At 43.8% G+C, this 23,352-nt stretch overlaps 1 protein-coding gene across 1 annotated transcript in view; it reads right to left on the bottom strand.

The window, feature by feature from the left end:
* Window positions 1-17,991: 17,991 nt before the first annotated feature.
* The window catches only part of LOC311245520 (transmembrane and coiled-coil domain protein 3-like), a 28,539-nt gene continuing 23,178 nt past the window's right edge, over window positions 17,992-23,352 (bottom strand). The window contains exons 3-4 of the mRNA XM_084335389.1: window positions 22,843-22,978; window positions 17,992-19,614 (exon numbers count right to left, since the gene is read on the bottom strand). Coding sequence (XP_084191515.1) covers window positions 19,312-19,614; window positions 22,843-22,978 — 439 coding nt within the window. The 3' untranslated portion in view covers window positions 17,992-19,311. The remainder of the gene's footprint in view (window positions 19,615-22,842; window positions 22,979-23,352) is intronic.

Here is a 23,352-nt window from a genome sequence, read left to right as displayed (position 1 = left end):
GCAGTGTGCGGACGGTCGGCCGGGCACAACGACGTCATTGAGAACCGTCACGGTCGACCCGTCCTTGAGGATGACGGGTTTGAGTGGGTAGGAGTCCCACGGGGTCCCGCTCAGGCTCAAGTACCGGCAGGCTTTCATGACCAGGCTCAGAATCAGGCGCCCCCTCTGCCCTCCATCGAGGAAGGGGGGGAGAAGATAAGACTACAACCAAAAGGGGTGTTTCCCGTAGGACCGCAAGGGCATGTTTTTGATTTTGACCATTCCCCCGTTACAGGCGGGGATACTTACCATTATACTAACGAGGATCGGGTTGTGGGGGTAGATAGGAGGGTTGAGCCTGTCCCGAACCAATCACAGGGGACAGGGGTGAGGGGAAAAAGGGAGGTCAAGGACACTGAGTCGGAAGAGGTGGGGGGACAGGATATGTTCCAGAGGACAGCCGGAACGTTGAGGGACTCAGTGGGCTCACTCTGGGCCAGGTTGAGGGGTTTGCTTCCTTCCGGAAGGCTGACCCGGAGGCTGACCCGATGTATAGGGCGGCTTTAGGGAATGAGTGGTTTAAGTGGGTCCAGTACACGAGCGCGCAGAATCAGATAGAGGATTGTTATGTCTGCTCCAAGGCACGTCCGGATAGGCTGCTGGTGAAGGGCACGAAGTTCAGTTGGGCTCAGTGTGACAGGGACGCAGAGGCATGGGAGGGGCCCCATAATAGTCGCCCTTGGTGCGAGGCAGAGTGTTTGGGGTTTCTCGGCTCTAGTCGTTTTAAGGCGGCAGGAAACGTCACGGATTTCAAGGATGTCACTATGCGGGAACGTTGTAGGAAATTGGATGTACGTGTGCAGGGGGTAGCGACGGGGTTGCCAATACCCAGAGGTGTCAAACTATGGCTGACCAAGGATTTCGAGTGCTTGCAAAAGGAGGGGACCCGGGACGTAGGGGAGGTGGCAGAGGGGCGGTGCACTACTATTTGGAGCATCACGACTAACTGCACGAAAGAAGGAAAGTGTGGACACGGGGTCGTGTTAAAGGGAGTGGATACCAACCCACGGCCTGTAGCTTGCCCTTTTCATGTCCAGGATATGGCACTGGCGGACCAATACTGGCTCTGCGGCGGTAGGAGGTTGAGGAATACACTTCCTTTAGATTGGTCAGGTAGATGTGCCCGGGTTCAGGCGATCATGCCAATGGTGGTCCTACCATTATCAGTGACGGAAGGACCTTCTGAGTCTCCTATCTCTCGAACGAAGCGTAGCTACAAGGCAGACCCAAGGGTGTATCTAGACAGCATAGGACAGCCAAGGGGCATTCCAGCCGAGTTCATGGCTAAGAATGAGATTGCGGCAGGGTTTGAGTCTATTCTGCCATGGATATCGGTCAATAAGAACACCGGGTGGATCAACTATTTGTTTTACAATCAGCAGCGGTATCTCAACTACACCGAGGAGGCGTTGGATGCAATGGGGGACCAGATGCACGCGACCAGTACGGTGGCGTGGCAGAACAGACAGGCTCTGAACTGGTTAATGGCGGAGAAGGGTGGAGTCTGTTCCATGTTTGGACAGTACTGCTGCACATTCATTCCGACGAATGTGGGGCCAGGGGGAAAGTTCTCCGAGGCCATGGCTAAGCTGAAGGATTTGAGGGAGGAGTTGAGGGGGAATTCTGGCCGGAATGAAGAATGGTGGGGGAGTGGGGTGTTGGAAAGATTGGGACAGTGGGGAAGCATAGTGATGCAGACGGGGATATCCATTGGGGTGGCAGGGTTGATATTGGTTCTCCTTTTCTGTTGTGGTATGCCTCTCTTGGGTAGGCTGGTAACTTCACACGTAACGAGCCAAATGCTGATGGTGGGACAGAAAGAGATTGAGCCACAAATCGGGCCATGTCCTCAGCTTTATGCTGCCTTAGAGGGAGACGAGGGGATAGAGGATTAGGGGTATGGTGAGGTAGGGACATTTTCTTTTTGTTGGTTCTTTCCTTTAAGAGTGACGGGGGATGGTCTGAGTGCAGTTTTGTTGGTTTATTCCTTTAACTAGGAGTTTTAGTCTGATTTTCTAATGATCCTTCGGCATAGAGATTGCAACCATTGAAAATCATTGCATTATTTTTTATTTTTTTATTATTTTTTGTTTATTTTACTCGTGGTCCTGGTCAAACCGGAATGGGAAGGGGCATCGGCAGAGTGTCGGTTCTGAGCCTGAGGAAGCATTGAGAAGAAGTGTTCTGGGGATCGGTTCTGGGGACTGGAGGGACAAAGGGGGGGGCTAACGCAGTGGGCAAGATGGGCACCTCCCGTCGAAGATGGGGGGACACGTGGTGAGGTCGGTACCAGCGCCTCCCGTCCAGGCATGGGGACATGCTTCTACGGGGACTGGAGGTGTGGCGTGGTGGTTGCTGTATTGGCAAAATGTGACTTTTGGCAATACGGTGAGGAGACTATGGCGTGGGCATGGAAGGGGGGCTGAGCGATGGACACTGGGACTCAATGTTATGGAAGAGACAATGTCATTTTTTTTTGGGAGGGATGTTCTATGTTTAGTTCTGACGGTCAACTTCTCCTTTCCCTGATGAGAGTCGCGGTTTCCGGCCGGAACTGTGGCTCATTTGGTAAGCGGTGGAGGTTGGGGGGATTTGTCTGTCAGGTTAGGATTATAAATTGGGGTATTTTGTTGATGTTTTATTATTACTCTTGTTTGGAACGGTTTTGTGTTTTGGTAAGAACGGTAGTCAGCCTTTGTTGGTCCGTTAGGGGTCCAGTGAATGAAGTAAGGTTTCTGGTTTAGATTAGGCATTTAAACTTTTATTATATAATTGTGGTTTCTCGTTTAGTTAGACGTTCACATTTTCTTGGTTATATGATTTGGGTGGGACTAGGGATAGCCCCAAATGGGGGAATGTTGTGGAAAATGTGTATACGGGGGTGGAGGTAGGAAAGGGGTTAGTCTTGACTAGTTTAATATAGGTCAACTAGCAGGGCTCAAAGACACTAGGGCGACAGTCTGGCTGATGTTCTCAAAACAGCCTCAAGATAGGCAGATGGACATTTCAGTACATCATATCGTGTGCTCTAATCTTGTGTCTTTTCTCTCTTTCATACATACACAGCACACACACACAGACACACAGACACACACATACACAGCACACACACACAGACACAGCACACACACACAGACACACACACATACACACACAGACACACACAGTCACACAGCACACACACACAGACACAGCACACACACACAGACACACACAGTCGCACAGACATACACACCGACACACACACACACACACACATTCCCTGTGTCACAATACACACATACAATACACACACGTCTGTACACAGACGCACACACACACAGACACACACACACAATACACACATACAATACACACACGTCTGTACACAGACGCACACACACACAGACACACACACACATACACACACACACACACACAAACACACACACACACACACACATCTCACTAAATCTTTATCTCTCTTCGATGTTCTTAATGTTTTACATCATATCGTGTGTGTACATCATATCTTGTTTATCTCTCTTCGATGTTCTTAATGTTTTTATCTAAATCTATGTTCTTCTTAATGTCTTTATCTCTCTTCGATGTTCTTAATGTTTTTATCTCTCTCCGATGTTAAATCTACGTATCATCTTAATGTACGTCATGTCAGATCTGACATGATATGACACGTCATCATATCTGTCATGTGGGGGCAGGACTGAGAGGGGATTTAGGGGACAAGCAGAGGGATTGAGAGTTAGAGTGTTTTTTGTTCAAGCTGTGGTGATCCTCTGCTCGATCCATAGCTTTTGCTGTTAAGAACTTCTTTTCCTAAATAAATTACCTACTTGTTAAAATTGGAAATATCGTCTCCTGCTGTGTTAAACAACCATCAGCCACAACAATACATTCAGTGCTGGATCTGACAAAAGGGATTTATGGAGACACATTTATGGAAAGTTCAAGCCTGGACCACAAAGCTTCTAGAAGGGTTAGCGCGACACGCAACGCCTCTTCCAATTCGTATGCAATGTTCTACCGGCAGCAAAAAAAAAGTGAATCTCAACCTCTGATATTATGATATTATGATATGAAAATGTAATTGTAGTGCTGTCAGATCCGGATACGGGTTGTCTTTATTTTCTTCTCTGAGTGCTTCGTTTACATGTTAAAATCACAACGATTTTCTTCTGGGGGACAATGGGTCTCATTCCCGAAATTTTTTCAAAGATATATTCTGGAAGACTTATCTTGGAACCACTGAGACATAATCAATGACAAGTTCACTCTGAGTCCTGAACGTGCTGGTAATATGTCTTAAGTGGCTGAAAAGGTCGCACAAATTATATGATCTGATATCTGCTTGGAGAATGGCATTCTGTCTTAAACTCGAAAGCGTGTTCCCGTTCAGGTCATTTGCATACAAAACACCGCCTCCAGAGCTCCTTATAAGGCAACTAGTGACGCAGCTGTGTGCAAATGGAATGGCGGAAGTGCTTTGCGAGTCTTGCGAGCCGCGTGATTACGAAACCTATAGCGTCAGTCAGTGCCAATCAGAGAGCATCTCCGAGAAATGCGGCTAGGTTTCGTAATCACGCTTGCGTGCCATCAAAACTAGATTAGATTAATGTATTGGCATCATATACAGCTCGCGGTACACCTGCCGCAGCGTGCGCGCACACACACACGCGCGCGCGCGCTCAGTACTGTATATGAATGAATGAAATATAATATATATAGCCTACGGCGGGCGTAATGAATGAACGCAGTATGGCTTATTATTCCATAATTAAGCCTATAGGCTACTGTTCATTCGTAGGCGCACACAAGACTTGTTATGGAATATTAATGCAGTCTATTTCCACCGATTAGCTTTAGTTCTTATTTATTTATCCACTGTCATTTCAGTGTTGTTCAGTATAGGCTATAGTGTATTTCAATATAAGTTTAATTGATTAATGATATATTCGAAGGAATGCAGGTTTATAGCTATATCAACCCCCTCCAATGTACAGTAAATTACCAAGTATGGTTTTGTCAATATTCCAATGTACAGTTTTGCTTGTACAGTGTAAGTCTACCACCCCTCCTACCCAACCTCCTCCAACAGTTTCTACGTCAAATGTACTCTCTTTTCTGGACTCTTTTTGTATCACAAACAGTACTGTATTTGAAAATCTGGTATGTCATAAATGTATAGATGTAGCAGTACTGTCTATCTGTGTCGTGTGTGTCATATTTATGATGAATTGAAAATGGGGGACCCTGATGTAAACAAGACGAAATTCTTTCTCTGGTCTGCATCCCCTTATGTAATTGAGCTGTACTGTACTGTACCCATTCTGCAATCTGTTAATAAAGTTTTCGATCAATCAATCAATCAAACAAAAGTCTGTCCCATTGTATACCAATCAATGGGATACATTGCATGTTGACCTGCATTCTTTCAAATGTATATAATTAATCATTAAAACAGATGTGTAACAAATAAGAAATACAAATTCCACAGAAGGCATTAAATAATTATTATTTTCTTTTTTTTTATTGGTCTTTTTCCCCCTCCATTTTCCTCCGATTTTTCTCCCATCCCAATGTTAGTCGTATGCCAATTCCCAGTCCCTTCCTGGTCGCTGCGCACTTACCCCCCACAGTCAGATCATCTGGGAGAGTGGAGGCTACCACGTGCTTCCTCCGACACACGTCCAGCCAATCACCGCTTCTTTTCACCTGGCAGCGCGGATTCTCATTGAGAGGGCGTAGCGTGTGGGAGGACCATACTATCCCCCTCACGTCCAATCCGCGCTTAGCAGGCGCCCCGACCGAACTGTAGGAGTCGCTGTTTACAACGACCCGGACCCACCCCGCCAGCTTCTCCCACCCTCTGATACAGCCAATTGTATCAGTGCAGACGGCCAGCCAAGCTGGTGACAACCCTGGAGCTGTGAGCTGGATTCGAACAGGCAAATCCAGCTCAGCTCCGGGGCTGGTGACGAACGCAATCTCCGCTCGGCCACCTAACCGCCCAATAATTATTATTTTCAATCATTTCACAATAATTGCATAATTGTGTTTGAATATCTGAGTAATTAAAGTAATTATACATTTGTCCAAAATAGCTGGTTCAGATATGGTTAAGCAGCTGCCCTGTGATCAGATGAATCCATATTATTTATTTTTCCGACATCAAATGCGTAATTTCTTATCGTACAAATATTGTCATATTTATTTGAATTATGATTAAGTAATTAATTCCAAGGAGGCCTGTAGCGTTGACGTGAAGGAATCACTATGAGAACACAGTCTGTCAAGTTATAATGACATTTTAAATTAGTCAATCAATCATGAGATTTGATCTTGGCTGAGAGCAGATTTAAGAGTGCTCCTAGGGCTGTCTTAAATACTTCGAAGCTTCGAAGCTTTGTTCGATGGCACAAGCTTCGAACATTAAAAAAATATATAAGTTAAAAAAAATATAATAATAATTAATTTTTTTCAAAAAAGATTTTTTTCAAAAAAAAATTATTTTAATTTTTACTTCGGTGTGTGTGTGTGTGTGTGTGTGTGTGTGTGTGTGTGTGTGTGTGTGTGTGTGTGTGTGTGTGTGTGTGTGTGTGTGTGTGTGTGTGTGCATGGGGCCATTGGGTGGGGCCGGGGGACAAATACACTGGAGGAAAGTAACCCAGCTCAGCACTGCCCAAATTATATCATCACTATTGCCTGTTTGAAGGATATCATCCTCAAATACATATACACCACCTACACGCCTATTCTCAGTCCTTGCCCCACAATGGTGGAATGAACTACCCACCCCAGTTAGGACAGCCGAATCCCATCCAGTCTTTCGCCGTCGACTAAAGACGCACTTCTTCAACCATTATCTGAAATAAAAATTTAAAAAATTAAATAAAATAAATCTAACCCTAACTAACCTTACTGTCATGCACTTGTCCTAATAAACTAACCTACACTGTAACACGCAACACTTTGATGAATATTGTTACTCAGCTGATAGAGTTGTATCCTTCCTGATGACCTGTCGTACAGAACTTGTAAGTCGCTTTGGATAAAAGCGTCAGCTAAATGACTAAATGTAAATGTGAATGTAAATGCCTTGTAGAATTCCACACATAAGAAAGAAAGATAATGGGATGAATAAACAAAATAGGAAATAAAATGTAGAAATGCATGCAATACATAAATAAATATGAATCTCCATATATGAAATAGAACATTTAGATAAGGTGCTACTGAGATGTTTTGGTGAGTTCTTTTGTGGAAGTAGCCCTTCTTAAAAATGCATGAACATTCACTGATAATTGGTCTGTAGTGGAGTCTACAAGGTCTACATTGCCGGACCATGTAGAATCCGGACCTTGTAGACTGACATAATTCTGTGCATAGTTTAGTCTACACAGGCCATATTTCAAATAATCAAAATCTTACTTCATTCATCTTAAACATTCTTAATTTGGGGGATTGGTAGTTCCCATGAAATCTGAAGTTGTTCAAACGACAACAGCGATCCACCTTGAATTAAATCACACTGTGTTGGCTGCGTCACAGTCACGAAAGGGGCTACTTAATTCATTAATCCAATCCACTTTATTTATAGAGCACATTTAAAAACAACAAAGTTTACCAAAGTGCTGTACAAGTCCCACAACATTAGATTAAAAAAATTTAAAATTAAATTATATAAAAAAAAATTAATTCTTTTTTTTTATTCGAAGCTTCGAATTAAAATCGAAGCTCGGCCCCGAAGCTTCGATTGCCAAAAAAGAATTCGAAGGTCAGCCCTGACCTCAGCACTCTTAAATCTGCTCTCAGCCACGATCAAATCTGATCTCAGGAAAATTTGGGGACTCCCACTCCCAGCCCTAATATGTCTTAAATGGGCCGAAATCTGGCTAAGACTAAATTTTTTGTCGTAACTTCGTTCGGGAATGAGACCCATTGCCCACAAACCCCTACAGGGGTTTGGTTTACAAACATGTCACCTTTTTCACCTCTTATCAATTTGCAGGTCTGGTTATATACTGTAGTTACTGAAACTGATTGAATATGGCACCACCCCACCTAGAATATTTTTCACCAGCCGCCACTGGGTAGATTGAATGCAATCTAGTATGAGAATAATGGAGTCTATGTATCACCTTAAATGTAATTAACTGAACTGTCTGGAATTAATGGAACAAGAGTGGACACTGCCTGAGGCACTCATCCCAGGTGTCCAGTGGAATGTCCACCTGAATCTCTCTCTTCCAACACTCCCTTAAGCATTGTGTAGATGGAATACAGTGTTCTATGGAAGCCCTAAGAGGCCATACATTCATACAGTTTATTTACTCCGTTTTCCTGGTGATAACAACTTATTATTTCGTTATCTCGACACAACAAAGATCATTTTCCTGTGATAACAAATTTATTATTTCGTTATCTCGACATAACAAAGATCGTTTTCTCGTGATAACGGATTAATTAATTTTGTTATCTCGAGATAACAAAGTCAGTTTTCTCGCGATAACGACTTATTATTCCGTTATCTCGACATAACAAATATCGTTTTCTTGTGATAACGGATACATTTATTTCAGGGGGGTACATGACATACAGGTATACAGTACTGTTACATCATGTGTGACATACAAGATATGCAAATATACAGTACTGTTAAACAGAGATCCTAAATATATACATACGAGGGGGAGGAAACTGTACATTTGGAGGGGGTAGGTGGGTGGAAGGGGGGTTTGGACATTTACGGGGGCCAATTTTGAGTTGCAGCCTCTCGTAGGTGCTCTTTGAGAGCTCACTTTGATTGCGCCGCCGGTAAAGCTGAAGCCTTGCTAACCGTCTTCTTAGATGACGCACACTAATGTGTATATTATCTGTAACAGTCAGCAAGGCATAAAGCTATTTCAGCCTGTGTCAGGCCTTGATTGAAGAGATATGTGACGTGGTGATCAATATCCTCCTGCTCCATTCCACAATCTGTTAATAAAGTTTTCAATCAAAACTCCTGACATTGCTACACTGAATGATTTTTCCTGCAGTGATTTAATATACGACTATCGTTTCGTTTTCTCGAGATCTCAAGAAAATTATCCCGTTATCTCGGGAAAACTAATTAAATTACCTCGTTATCACGGGAAAACGGAGTAAATAAAATGTATGAATGTATGGCCTCTTAGGGCTTCCGTAGTGTTCTGTAAATGAGTCTACAAACTTGGATATCAGGCCTTTGGTATTGGGTTCTGTGGTCATGAGGGAATATATAACAGCAATCGGTGTTTCAAAACCTGGAACATTTAAACGAACATAGTTCCTGATTTGTAAATACTGAAAGAAATGAGTAGGGGGGAGCTCATATTTATGCTGGAGTTGGGAAAATGAGGCAAAATTACCATCTATGTAAAGGTTTTCTATAGAGACTATTAATTTTTCCTTCCACCTAAAAACCTAGCGGCCCCAAGGGACCTTTCTGCTGCAAAGAGAAGTGCTGGGAGAGAGATGCTGCTGGCATTCTGCTCTATTATGGCCAGCCATGCATTGATTGATTGATTGATTGATTGATTGATTGATTGATTGATTGATTGATTGATTGATTGATTGATTGATTGATTGATTGATTGAAAACTTTGTTAACAGATTGCAGAATGGGTACAGTACAGTACAGCTCAATACATACAATTGTTAAGGGGATGCAGACCAGAGAAAGACTTTCGTCTTGTTTACATCAGGGTCCCCCATTTTCAATTCATCATAACATATATGACATACACGACATACAGATAGACAGTACTGCTACATCTATACATTTATGACATACCAGATTTGCAAATACAGTACTGTTTGTGATACAGAAAGAGTCTAGAAAAGAGAGTATATACATTTGACGTAGAAACTGTACATTGGAGGAGGTTGGGTAGGTGGGGTGGGCGGGGATGTGGGTGGGGGGGTGGGGGGGGGGATGGTACATTGGAGGTGGTTGGGTGGGAGAGGGGGTTGGGTAGGAGGGGTGGGTGGCTGACACTGTACAACTGTACAAGCAAAACTGTACATTGGAATATTGACAAAACCATACATGGTCATTTACTGTACATTGGAGGGGGTTGGGTTAGGACATTTACAGGGGCAATTTTTTCGAATTGCAGTCTCCCGTAGGTGTTCTTTGAGAGTGGTTTTGAAAGTGAGTAGTGATTCACATTCCTTTACAGCTTTGGGTAGGGCGTTCCACATTGATGTGGCATAATTGCAAAACGTGTTTAGTCCCTTGTTTGAGCCGAATCTGGGTTTAACATGATTTGTGGAGCTCCCTCTGGTGTTGTGATCGTGGTATTCACTGACCTTTGGGAAGTATTTTTTATTTTTATTTTTTTATCTTTCTTCCCCTCCTTTTTCCCGATTTTTCTCCCATCCCACCCTTCCTGGTTGTTGCGTACTTTCCCCTACTGTTGGTCCGGGAGACCGGAGACTGTCACATGCTTTCCTCCGACGCATGTGCAGCCTGGGGCAGGCCAACCTGGCCGCGCAGGTTCTCACCGGGGAGAGTGTAGCGTGTGGAGGCCACACTATCTCTCCTTAGTTCCAACCCTTGCTGAGCAGGCGCCCCGACCGAACTGTAGGGGTCGCTGTCCACAACGCCCACGACCCACCCTTCAGCTTTCCCACCCCCTGATACAGCCAATTGTATCAGTGTGAGAGGCCAGCCAAGCTGATAGCAACGCCGGGAGCTGGATTCGAACAGGCGAATCCAGTGTCTCCCGGTGTTGGTGACGAACGTAATCTCCGTGCGCCACCTGCCCCCCTTTTGGGAAGTATTTTGACATGTACATGGGTACCTTGGTCGTGTAGTGTATCTTGTAGACCAGGCCCATTGCAAGTTGCTGTACTCTGTCGTCTACTCTAAGCCATCCTAGGTTGTCAAAGTGGGCAGGGGTGAGGTGGGTTCTAGGAGTAAGGTCAAGCAGTAGTCTGACCAGTTAGTTTTGAGATGTTTGTAATTTAGTTTTTAGCGCCTTTGAGGTGCTTTGGTACCATGAGGTGCAAGCATAGTCGTAGTACCCTTGAATGAGTGCTCCTGCCAGGGAGCAGGGGTGGTAGTGGTGGTCTCACCAGGGTATGAGTCCTGCCAGTAGACCAGAGCTCTTGCATTGGCTGCCCAGTAGTAATATTGAAACATGGGTAAGGCATGGCTTCCTATATTTGTAGGCTTGCACAGGTGATTCTTATTTTTTATTTTTTTTTAATACGGTGTGTTTTGTATCCCCAAATAAAAGGCATAATAAGAGTGTCAAGGGTCTTAAAATGCTTTCGTTAAAAGAATTGGCAGGTTCTGGAACAGATATAAAAAACTGTTAAAGTGGGTAAAGTGACCATTTTTACTGCGTTACTATTATAGACAATGGGAGAACTCTCTACATTTCTCTACATTACATTTCAACTTCATAATTTAATTTATACAGGAGTTTGTGATTCCTATACAACTCCAAAATAATCAATTGTATGTGTAATTCTAAAAGGCAGGTTCTGAAGGATTCCTGGATTCAGACCATCAGTAAGTGGCATACATTTTGCCAGTTTATAGTGTTTCCAGAAAATCTGTCAAATCTTTCAGCAAGGTAGACAATCACATCATCCGCATATAAAGAAATTTAGTGCTCAATTCCACCTAGTTTCACAGGTGTAATGGAAGGCTGGTTTCTAATGCTAATGGCGAAAGGTTTGATTGCAATGGCAAAGAGCAATGGAGATAATGGACAGCCTTGGCGTGTACTACGTTGAAGGGCGAAGGGTGTAGATTTATTGCAATTGGTCAGCACTGCTGCAATGGGGTGGAAGTATAGCATTGCAACCCATGAAGCAAAGTCCCTGCCCAAACTAAACTCCTCTATCACAGACTGAATATAGTTCCACTCAACTTGGTCAAAAGCTTTTTGTGCGTCGAGGGCCAAAATAGCTGTGTTTGCATTTTTATCATATTTTCCATATGTGATGTTCAGTAGTCGTTGGACATTGAAAAAATAAAACCTCCCGGGAATAAAGCCGGTTTGATCTGGATGAATATGGTCGTTATACATTTATTGAGCCTGTTGGCCAGCATTTTGGTGAACACCTTTAAGTTGTTTCCAAGGAGGGCAATAGGGCGGTACGAGGAGGGGCCAGTTTCCTATTTGCCTTTTTTCAAGATTAAAGATATGTTAGCTGTGTAGAGAGAATCAGGCAGGCTTTCAGTTTGCATGGAATGTTTAAAGGGGAACTATCTTATAAAATGGCATTTTCTAGTGTTTAGCATTGTTTTCTATCTATGTGGGTTTATATTAATGGGGTCTATGTCTCTAATTCTCATTTTGGCGCATTCTTCCAATTCACATCTCACAATATTCTCCCTCACTGAACTGAGTCATCTGAAACTTAGTGTATCTTGGACGTTCAACAATTCTCATCTGCATAATAACGCCCCCTCTATGGTTGTAGGTTGTAGCGCAACCATTCGCTCAACAACAGAGCGAGCGGAAATACCGACACTTCCTCAAACGGGTTGACGTGCGCTGGTGCTGACAGAGACAGCAGAGAAAGAGTGAGCGAGAGAGAGAGAGAGAGAGATAGAGAGGGGGAGAGTGACAGAGGGAGAGAGATAGAGAGGGAGAGAGAGAGAGAGAGAGGGAGAGAGAGATAGAGAGGGGGACATGGAGCATTTACACACAACCTCCCGACCGCGCGCGGGCAGGAGCTTCTCTCTCTCTGGGAAACACACACGCATTTACACACAACCTCTCGACCGCGCGCGGGCAGGAGCTTCTCTCTCTCTGGGAAACACACACGCATTTACACACAACCTCCCGACCGCGCGCGGGCAGGAGCTTCTCTCTCTCTGGGAAACACACACGCATTTACACACAACCTCCCGACCGCGCGCGCAGGGCAGGAGCTTCTCCACTCACATATCACTGTCAAAATATCATTACCCGTATTCCGATCCGTGCAATAATATTCACAGGCGTATATATTGTCATTTGAAACAAGTTACCAATGCATTGTCCCGTGGGATTATGCCCCCCTGCGGCGAAATTAATTAGTATCCCCCTCAATCTCTCTATATCTCTCTCTGTCTGCCAGTGCAGACTGTGGGTGACTGTCACTCAAAGCGCTTATGGGCGGAGCCCAGCCCAAAACTGCTTGAAATTTTGAAGTGGAAAAATGCTGCTTTAGAGTACTTGATTAGAAATACAAAACAATGATTTTTTTTTACTTACATAGACTCACAGGAATTGTGTAAAATTGCCCAAATAGTGAAAGGAATAGTAAGATAGTTCCCCTTTAAACATCCGCAACATTAAGGGAGAAACATCTGCAACATATTCTTTATAAGATCAGGGCCAGCAGCTTTACCATTAGGCAGTGGCGGCTCGCCATTAGGGGCGCAAGGGCGCCGACCCACCTGCTGGCCAGCTGCTGTTAAATCAGAGAAGAAGAAAATAAAACTTTTTCGTTTTTGTGTTTTATAGCCCTATAAATAATATAAACATGTTTAAAATGAATAATATTTACTCATTTTAAGTATGTTTGTATTTCCAATGCACAATATAACGTTATTATCTAAATAAAAAAAAACATCGTTTTCATGAGCAGGAAGTGACGTTTTTTTTTATTTTTTCGTATTTCTCGCCCGGGCTAGAAGCGTAATTTAGCGCTAGCGCTCTGAGTGCGCGTCACAGTTTGATCGCTGTCTCCGTCACAGCCAATCAGTGCATAACGCGTTGTGCGTTGAAATATGACTATTATGTTGGAATCCGAGCGCGATTTGAAGCGGTCTAGGCAGCAGCGTGAACTTCCGTGAAGAATTTCCATAGCCGCATTTTCGTGGAGACGCTCTCTGATTGGCCGACGCGATGCCAGTTTTTTTCCATAGCCGCATTTCTCGGGTTGGCTTAGAGAGAGAATGCGCCAGGAGGAGGTAGTTCTTATCACAGCAACAGCAGTTCAGTCGACTCGTCAACAACAACAGCAACTACACTGAGCTTAGGCACTCTTTCAAAGTTGGTTAAGGTTAGAGTTTGTCTTAGAGCATGGCGATAGAACGCCAGGTAGTTTGCAGGCTGTTCGAGGCGGAAATGGACAAAGACACAGCTCTTCACTCACACAGCTTGTTGGCTAACAACAAGCTATATGGATGCGGACAATGGATGGACATCAACACAGGCTGGATGGACAATGCCATGGAGTGGATATACTTTATCAACAAGCCAACAACAAGGTAGATTATAGCGATCTTAACTCTAGTTTAATACATGATACGTTGTCTACTGATGCCGCATAACGTTGTAACGTTACAGCTACTGCTAGCTGTTAGCTCCGTCATCTTAGCTGGCCACTTTTATAATTACTTCATGGAAACGGAGTAACGTTAACGTTTAAACGTTATGTCGAGGTCATACAATACTACAGTCGACATAAGGTTAACGTTACCCCGTTTCCATGAAGTGTTTAAATAGCAGCAATCTTGTTGAAAATGTAACTTTACTAAAATGCTCTCTCTCTCTCTCTCTCGCTCTCTCTCTCTCTCTCTAATTTCGCCGCATGTGGGACATAACCACTCAGACAATGAATGGTAACTTGTTTAAAATAACGAGCTTTACAAATGTGTTTATTATTGAATGGATCTGACATCATCTGAGAGAGAGAGAGAGAGAGAGCGAGAGAGAGAGAGAGAGAGAGAGAGAGAGAGAGAGAGAGAGAGAGAGAGAGCGAGAGAGAGAGAGAGAGAGAGCTGTGCGTGTTTGTGTTGGGCTTTTTTTACCAAACATTTGCAAAATGTTTGGTATAGCGCCCCTAGTGGCGAAGTACCCAGCGGCCGCCACTGCCATTAGGGAAGCCTTTGATTGCTGTAAACACTTCCTGCAACAATATTTCTGCATTCAGTATGTTACATGCAGCTTCGCTCAGTTTTGGGAGTGGTAAAGAGCGAAGGAAACTGCTAATGTTTGATTGGCTAGCGGTGCTCTGTGAGGTATAGAGCTTCTCATAAAATTCTTTAAAACATTTGTTAATTTCCTCTGGGCCGGTAATGAGGGACCCAGAGCATGATTTTATCTTATGAATAGCTGTATTGGCCTGGGTACCTCTCAGCTGACGTGTCAATAATGAGCTTGGTTTATCTGCTAACTCAAATTGTTTGTGCTTTAATTTCAATAACATTACACTTATGTGACTAGAAAGGGTGTTTCATGAATTTCCATTTGTTACCAAGGCTAGCTTTTTTATGTCCTCTATACCGCTAAAGTTGGTTCAAAGAAATTAATTAATACATTTCTGGCTTCCTATGGAACAACAAAAAACCTAGAATCAGCCATAAAACATTTATAAAACCGAGAAGTAGTAGACAGATTAGCAGCTAGGAATGGCATGAAGAACAAATTATAGAAGAACATAACAAAGATCTATCTCTTTCAATGTTGTGGTATAGCCCAGAAATCACTCCCAGACCGGACAATCCGCTGTTAGAATTTTCATGTGAAATAGTGAAAATCTTACATAAACGCCTGGCCTTTAATGGATATTCCTCACCATGTCCATTGTGGAAAAACCCTTTGTTCTCTGCAGGAGGTAAAACCCTTAAAAAGAATGTATGGCAACAACATAATATAACACCGGTGGGGCAAGTGATGGAAAGTGGAAATATGATACCTTTTAATGAATTTAAAACAGTTTGGGCTGAAAGACACTGAATTTTTATCTTATTTATACGAATACAATCTGTTATTATTAAATAATTTCTGCATGTCTAAAGGCATAGATATAGGAACAAATAGAGTCTTGGAAGAGACATTAATGGGAATTACAGGCAGGAAAGGCATTGTCTCTGCAATGTATAAGCTATCATGTTCAACCACCCCTGATACCAATACCCAAACTAAAGTCCAATGGGAGCGAGACATTGGTATAACCATATCTGAAACACAATGGGAAGCAGCACTTAGGAATAGTACTAAAATATCAAATGTGTTAGATAAAAAATCTTACAATTAAAGATACTACACAGGGCCTATATAACGCCCTTTACATTGAATAAAATGTATCACACACTACCCAAATTGTGCTGGTATGGGTGTGGAGTAGAGGGTACACTCATGCACTTGCTGTGGTACTGCCCGCTTGTTAGGCAATTTTGGTTTGACATTGCTGAGGACCTGTCAGTTACTCTCCAAATTGACATTAATCCTTGCCCTATAACTTGTATATTGGGCGTAAAAATGGTCACTGCTCAAGCAAAGATTGTAAAACATTTTGTAGCATTGGCCTTTTTAGCATCCAAACTGATTATTTTATTGAACTGGAAAGAACGCAAACCGAACAGCTTCAGTTTGGAGAACTGGCGCAGACTTCATGGACTTGCTATCAATGGAACAGGCTGCTCTATCTTTTCAAGAGAGTGATAGGCCCGATGGCCTTGAAGGTCCCTGGACATTTATTAGATCACTATCTTGAATACGTTTGTGTACTACTGAACCTTTGTAACACTCTGCAACCCCCGCCCCCATTATTATTATTATTATTATTATTATTATTATTATAATAATTTTTTGTCTTTGTTTTTTGTTGGTCTTGTCATGTTTGTATTGTCTTGTTTGTGAAAAATACAAATTAAAACTTTAAATTGGAAAATAAATACTTGAGTTTCATAATATTATTTAAAGCAGGAGAGGATGGAGCATCTCTGTGTTTTCTCAAGAACAGGGAGCAAAGCATATGCCTGTGTGTGTGTGTGTGTCCCGGCGGTCCAGCGTCTCCTCCCTGAGCATCAGCAGTGTCCTAGAAAAGCAGCTTGGCCCTGCTGGAGGCCGCTTCAGTCACAGTCACAGACTGGAATCGATCTGCAGACCGGCCCCTCGCTGCTCAGTGTGGAACCAGCAGTGACCTACTGCAGGCTTGACGGCAACCCCAGTTCAATCTAATAACTAGAACTAAACCATTCAGGTAGTAAGAGTATAGTGGAATTGCTACTATTTGAGTGTGTTGGATGTTCTTTCATAACATTCGCAATGTGAAATCAGCTCGGGGTCAAACTTTGCATGTGCCTACCATCATGTTTTCATTAGAGACTGACTTTAGTGCAACGCTTCCGCCCTCTAGTGGTGATGAACAAAGTTGGGACTGTGAGAACAAGCAACAATGGTTGTTGTCGTCATCAATGAGGAATGTGTACATGTAAGACTTGAGTGAATAGAATTACTGTGTAATGCTTTTACTTCATACCTCGCCCAGCTATTTAGGGCAATCTATTCCGAGAATTACACAACATTTACACCTAGAAACCCATATATTTGTCACAATCATTCACACAACTGAGACCTGCCTAGTGTTGGCAAATACAAGCACAAGGAAAGCAAGGACGATTTCCAACTCCAAAACGCCCCAAAAAACGTCAGTTAAAAAGATTTTTTGTTTAATTTAAACAGAATTGTCAGACAAAGGCACATAATGCATGAGAATGTAAACCAGATCCATAGTCTTCTTCAGACGCATCAAACCAGGAACAAAACAGAATCTCATACAGTCAATGCTACAACAGAGAGGAATAATGGTGGTAAACGTTATGAAACACAAACTAAAGGGGGTTATTATGGCAGAGGAAAAACATTAAATAGAGAGCCCATACTTTCCACATGAGATTCTCATAGGCGACGTTCATTAAGAATCCCACAAAGTCACAGATAGGTCGGTCCGAGAAGATAGAGAGACACCGAGTTCATCGCTTCAGTTCATCATCTTTTGTGCGCTCCTCCGTCATCCTCCGAGGGTCTTGAAGGCTATTCAGTGCTCATTATCTGCTCCAAGAGAGTGAATAACTTTGTTACCACAGGAAGAAAAACGCCTCATATCACAGTGTCACCCTTTGCCTCTCAATCACATTATTATCAACAGACTTCCATCAAAAGCACCAAATAATTACTTCATTCATTTCCTCTGTGTGTGTGTGTGTGTGTGTGTGTGTGGCCTGCTTCGAAGGCAAGGCAGTCACTTGTTTTGATGCAGTAATGTCGACAAAGCAGTAATACAGCAGAGCAGCTTGTCAGTGGTCTTAGTGGCTACAGATCTATACAGAAATTACATTCCCTCACCCAGCCCTGGAAAAATCACACTATTCTAAAAAGGTTGACACAAAACATTCTCTCCTAAAAAGAAACATGTAAAAAAAGAAAAAGAATAAGAAAAATAGTGGTCTTACTAATCAAATATATTGCACTTTACAAATCACAACAAAAAAAACAACAGTAAACAGACAGACTTTAAAAGACGACTGACCACGTTGGACAGACAAAGCAATGAGGAATGACGATACATCTTGAGACGAGAGATGTGAAAACAGACAGAATATCCATCGCCTTCCTGTGCTCTCTCTAGTAGTTTCATTATAGATGAGTGTGACGTCAGCACACTATTATCCTTCAGTGGCTGTGCCCGGGATGGCACGGAGGCTCAGGTTGTGACGTGGGTGCATTTATTTGTGCGTGTGTGTGTGTGTGTGTGTGTGTGTGTGTGTGTGTGTGTGTGTGTGTGTGTGTGTGTGTGTGTGTGTGTGTGTGTGTGTGTGTGTGTGTGTGTGTGTGTGTGTGTGTGTGTGTGTGTGTGTGTGTGTGTGTGTGTGTGTGTGTGTGTGTGTGTGTGTGTGTGTGTGTGTGTGCTTGTGTGAATTTGCTGCAGGTTAAAGTCGGTCTGAAATCAAAGCAGGTCTTCAAAAAGGCAGAACCTGATTTTGTAACAATGGGGGTTCCGACACATTTTTACGTCCTCCATGAAACATTGCACTGCAGGTGATGGAATTCCTGCTCGCCTGTGGGATTCGTGTAACATTACGCTGCATTGTTTAAACTCAGCCAATCAAGTGCCAACAACAACAAATCGCGAATCAAATTCCTCTCATGACTTCGTCACGTGACTGTGCTCGTGACGGAGCATTTCCTATTAAGACTGAGTGGCTACGGGGCGTAACAAAATGAAGAAATACCTCAATATAAATATTATTTAAAAAACATGTTAAAATGATTCTGTTAGTAACACAAGCCCATGTTCTACACAAGAGGAATGGTCATCAAATTCCCATTTCAGTCCGACGTTAAAAAAAAACCATCACCTCTGAAGAGAGTGAGGTGACGGTGTCTTCTGGTGATTGTACAACCAATCCTCTAAAAGACTGTCCTATGATGATGGTACTAATGACAACCGCCGGCGTCCTCGTTAATGTGTGTGTGTGTGTGTTTTCAACACGGTCGCTCTCCTCCCCCGTCAGGCGGGCACCAGCACCCGCTCCATGGCGCCCTGCAGGCGGTCCCAGTTCCTCCAGAAGATGGCCAGGAAGCACACTCCCAGGAAGGTGGCCATCACGTGGTGCCGGCTCCTCATCAGCGGCGCGGCAAACTTGGCGGCGGTGGAGACGCACACCAGGATGACGGTGACGATGGCCAGCATGATGTTGATGCTCTTGCCCAGCAGGACCCTCGCGTCGCGGCTCTCCAGCTGCACTGTCTGCTGCTGCTGCTGCTGGAGCTCCAGCTTGGACACCCGCGTCTGACACGACTCCAGGGCCTCCTGTCAGAGAGCCAGAGAGACGGAGGGAGGTTAGGATCAGGCCTAACAAAAATAATAGTTGGTTTCAGGTTGGTTGTCAGTTTGGCCATGGGTAGGTAGGGAATTTTTTTTTTTTTTTTTTTTTTTTATTCTTTCCCACGGCGACTATGGATAGGGAATTTCTTTATTTAATTAACCCTTTCACTGCCACACGACAGAAGGTTAGCCCTTTACTATCACACAACCGACGGCGATGCTCCATCATTAGCATCATTAGCTCCGCGGATGCGGAGCTAATGATGCTAATGATGGAGCATCGCCGTCGGTTGTGTGATAGTAAAGGGCTAACCTTCTGTATTGTCACAGTGAAAGGGTTAACCGGCTGTCGTGTGGCAGTGAAAGGGTTAAAATGTTCACAACAACATGGATGCATGTACTCTGCCAGCATGTTTAATATCCATAATACTAAATGTTTGACTAAGATTTCTATGAAACTTTATTCTAAAAAAAAAAAAAAAAAAAAAAAAATGATTTTTTTTTTTTTAATATATAATTTTTTTTTTAAACTCATTAAATATAAGGGTTGCACCTAAATCGGCAGGGTCGGTCGGCAACCTGAAACCAACCATTATTTTTGTTAGGCCCTAGGATTAGTGCGCTTCACACAGACGCTGGTATTCCAGTATTATTTCGGGAGATTTGGACATTCCATCTTTGAGTTGGCGTATGTAGTGTAAGCGCCATATCCTGTTTTCTTTTACGATAGCCTGGATAAGCTTGTGTTCCGAAATGAAATATGAAATCTGAATATGATCACCTGGGATAATATGCCGCCATTAGCTGAGATACTGAGGCATGGTAACACTTGATCTCCTTTACTGCTGGATTTTGTGCTGTGCAAGTTTTAGTGCAGTAATATTTGTACTATTCTGTTCATGTTCTATTCATAATAATTGTGGGATACTTGTGATTGGGATGTAACGATATAACATTACACCATAACCACATTAACCAATTATCCAAAACACTGTGCATTTAATCACCTGTACATGATATATTACTATTGCACTTGACTGTTGACATTTGCACTCTGGTTGGATGCCAAACTTATTTCCATTGTACTGTACTTGAATCTTTGAATCTTTGTACTTTGAATCTAATCTAATGTAAATGCACTACATGGAGAAAGGGGAGAGCAGGGATGGATGGAGTAGAAGAGAGGGGAGAGCAGGGATGGATGGAGTAGAAGAGAGGGGAGAGCAGGGATGGATGGAGTAGAAGAGAGGGGAGAGCAGGGATGGTTGGAGTAGAAGAGAGGGGAGAGCAGGGATGGTTGGAGTAGAAGAGAGGGGAGAGCAGGGATGGTTGGAGTAGAAGAGAGGGCAGAGCAGGGATGGTTGGAGTAGAAGAGAGGGGAGAGCAGGGATGGATGGAGTAGAAGAGAGGGGAGAGCAGGGATGGATGGAGTAGAAGAGAGGGGAGAGCAGGGATGGTTGGAGTAGAAGAGAGGGGAGAGCAGGGATGGATGGAGTACAAGAGAGGGGAGAGCAGGGATGGTTGGAGTAGAAGAGAGGGGAGAGCAGGGATGGATGGAGTACAAGAGAGGGGAGAGCAGGGATGGTTGGAGTAGAAGAGAGGGGAGAGCAGGGATGGTTGGAGTAGAAGAGAGGGGAGAGCAGGGATGGATGGAGTAGAAGAGAGGGGAGAGCAGGGATGGTTGGAGTAGAAGAGAGGGGAGAGCAGGGATGGTTGGAGTAGAAGAGAGGGGAGAGCAGGGATGGATGGAGTAGAAGAGAGGGGAGAGCAGGGATGGTTGGAGTAGAAGAGAGGGGAGAGCAGGGATGGTTGGAGTAGAAGAGAGGGGAGAGCAGGGATGGTTGGAGTAGAAGAGAGGGGAGAGCAGGGATGGTTGGAGTAGAAGAGAGGGGAGAGCAGGGATGGATGGAGTAGAAGAGAGGGGAGAGCAGGGATGGTTGGAGTAGAAGAGAGGGGAGAGCAGGGATGGTTGGAGTAGAAGAGAGGGGAGAGCAGGGATGGTTGGAGTAGAAGAGAGGGGAGAGCAGGGATGGTTGGAGTAGAAGAGAGGGGAGAGCAGGGATGGTTGGAGTAGAAGAGAGGGGAGAGCAGGGATGGTTGGAGTAGAAGAGAGGGGAGAGCAGGGATGGATGGAGTAGAAGAGAGGGGAGAGCAGGGATGGTTGGAGTAGAAGAGAGGGGAGAGCAGGGATGGTTGGAGTAGAAGAGAGGGGAGAGCAGGGATGGTTGGAGTAGAAGAGAGGGGAGAGCAGGGATGGTTGGAGTAGAAGAGAGGGGAGAGCAGGGATGGATGGAGACGATTTCATTAAATGTATTTGTTTATTTGGAAGGGACAGCATGTATTAATGGACAATACATATAATGGACTGTAAATACACAGGATTTAGCAAGGGATGCTAATAAAGATGGCCAATCATAGCTCTCAAAAACAAAACAGACTTTTCAGTGGAGCCAGGATTACTTTTTAATCAAATAGAGATTGGATACTATAGTAGTTTATTAACATCCTTCCCTTCTCCTGTGTAGTAGTAGTAGTAGTAGTAGTAGTAGTAGTAGTAGTAGTAGTAGTAGTAGTAGTAGTAGTAGTAGTAATAGTAGTAGTAGTAGTAGTAGTAGTAGTAGTAGTAGTAGTAGTAGTAGTAGTAGTAGTAGTAGTAGTAGTAGTAGTAGTAGTAGTAGTGTAGTAGTAGTAGTAGTAATAATAATAATAAATGTGATTTATATAGCGTTTTTCTAGAACTCAAAGTGGCTTCACACTAAGGGGTGGTGGCTTCACACTAAGGGGTGGTGGTAGTGAGACACTAAGGGGTCCGATGGCTTCACACTAAGGGGTGGTGGCTTCACACTAAGGGGTGGTGGTAGTGAGACACTAAGGGGTCCGATGGCTTCACACTAAGGGGTGGTGGCTTCACACTAAGGGGTGGTGGTAATAACTTTTTGGTAGTGAGACAAACAACAGACAAGCATAACAAACACACAGGGATGGGGGGGGGGGGGGGGGCTAAGAGATGGCAGTGGAGAAGAGATGGGTTTTGGTGCGGGATGTAAATGGTCTCTCTAATGTCTTGAGGGAGGGAGTTCCAGAGCCTGGGAGCTGACCCCGGAGAAAGCCCTATGCCCAAAACTGTGAAGGTTGGAATTGGGAGGTGGATAGAAGGCAGGCTGGGGCTGATCTGAGGTCAGAGAGGGTGTGTGGGTCGGGGGAGAGCCGTACCTGTATGTCCCTGGCCCTCTCGCAGGCCTGGTAGGCCACCCGCTCCTCGATGCTGGCCAGCTCCTGCTTCAGGTTGGCCATCTCGTTCTGATGGAGCTCTGTTAGGTCATTCAGCTGCTCCTCCAAACGCTGAACACTGGCTCAAAACATTGCAATTTATTTAACTTTTTAATATTTTTTATATCTATTTATATCATTTACAACCATTTATATAGTTTTCAGTTTTTTCTTATCTAATATTCTTTTATCTGCCCAGACTACAATGTATAACGTATGACATATATCATGCCAGTTAGGGCACCTTGTGTATACTGCACCTTAGTGTGTGTATGCCCATACCTGTACCCCCTCCCCCATGCTGCTATGATGCCCGTATTTCCCCAAGGGGATCAATAAATGTATTCTCTTATCCTGATCTTATCTAATCTTAATAGATTTAAATGGATATGAGGGAGTAACGTTCTTGGACATTCAATAACTTTTTCTACTTTTTGTGTTGTGGCTGGTACA

This window comes from Notolepis coatsorum (genome assembly GCF_963971535.1).
Source record: "Notolepis coatsorum genome assembly, chromosome: 18".
Lineage (NCBI taxonomy): Eukaryota > Metazoa > Chordata > Actinopteri > Aulopiformes > Paralepididae > Notolepis > Notolepis coatsorum.
This window is presented reverse-complemented; position numbering and strand designations above follow the sequence as displayed.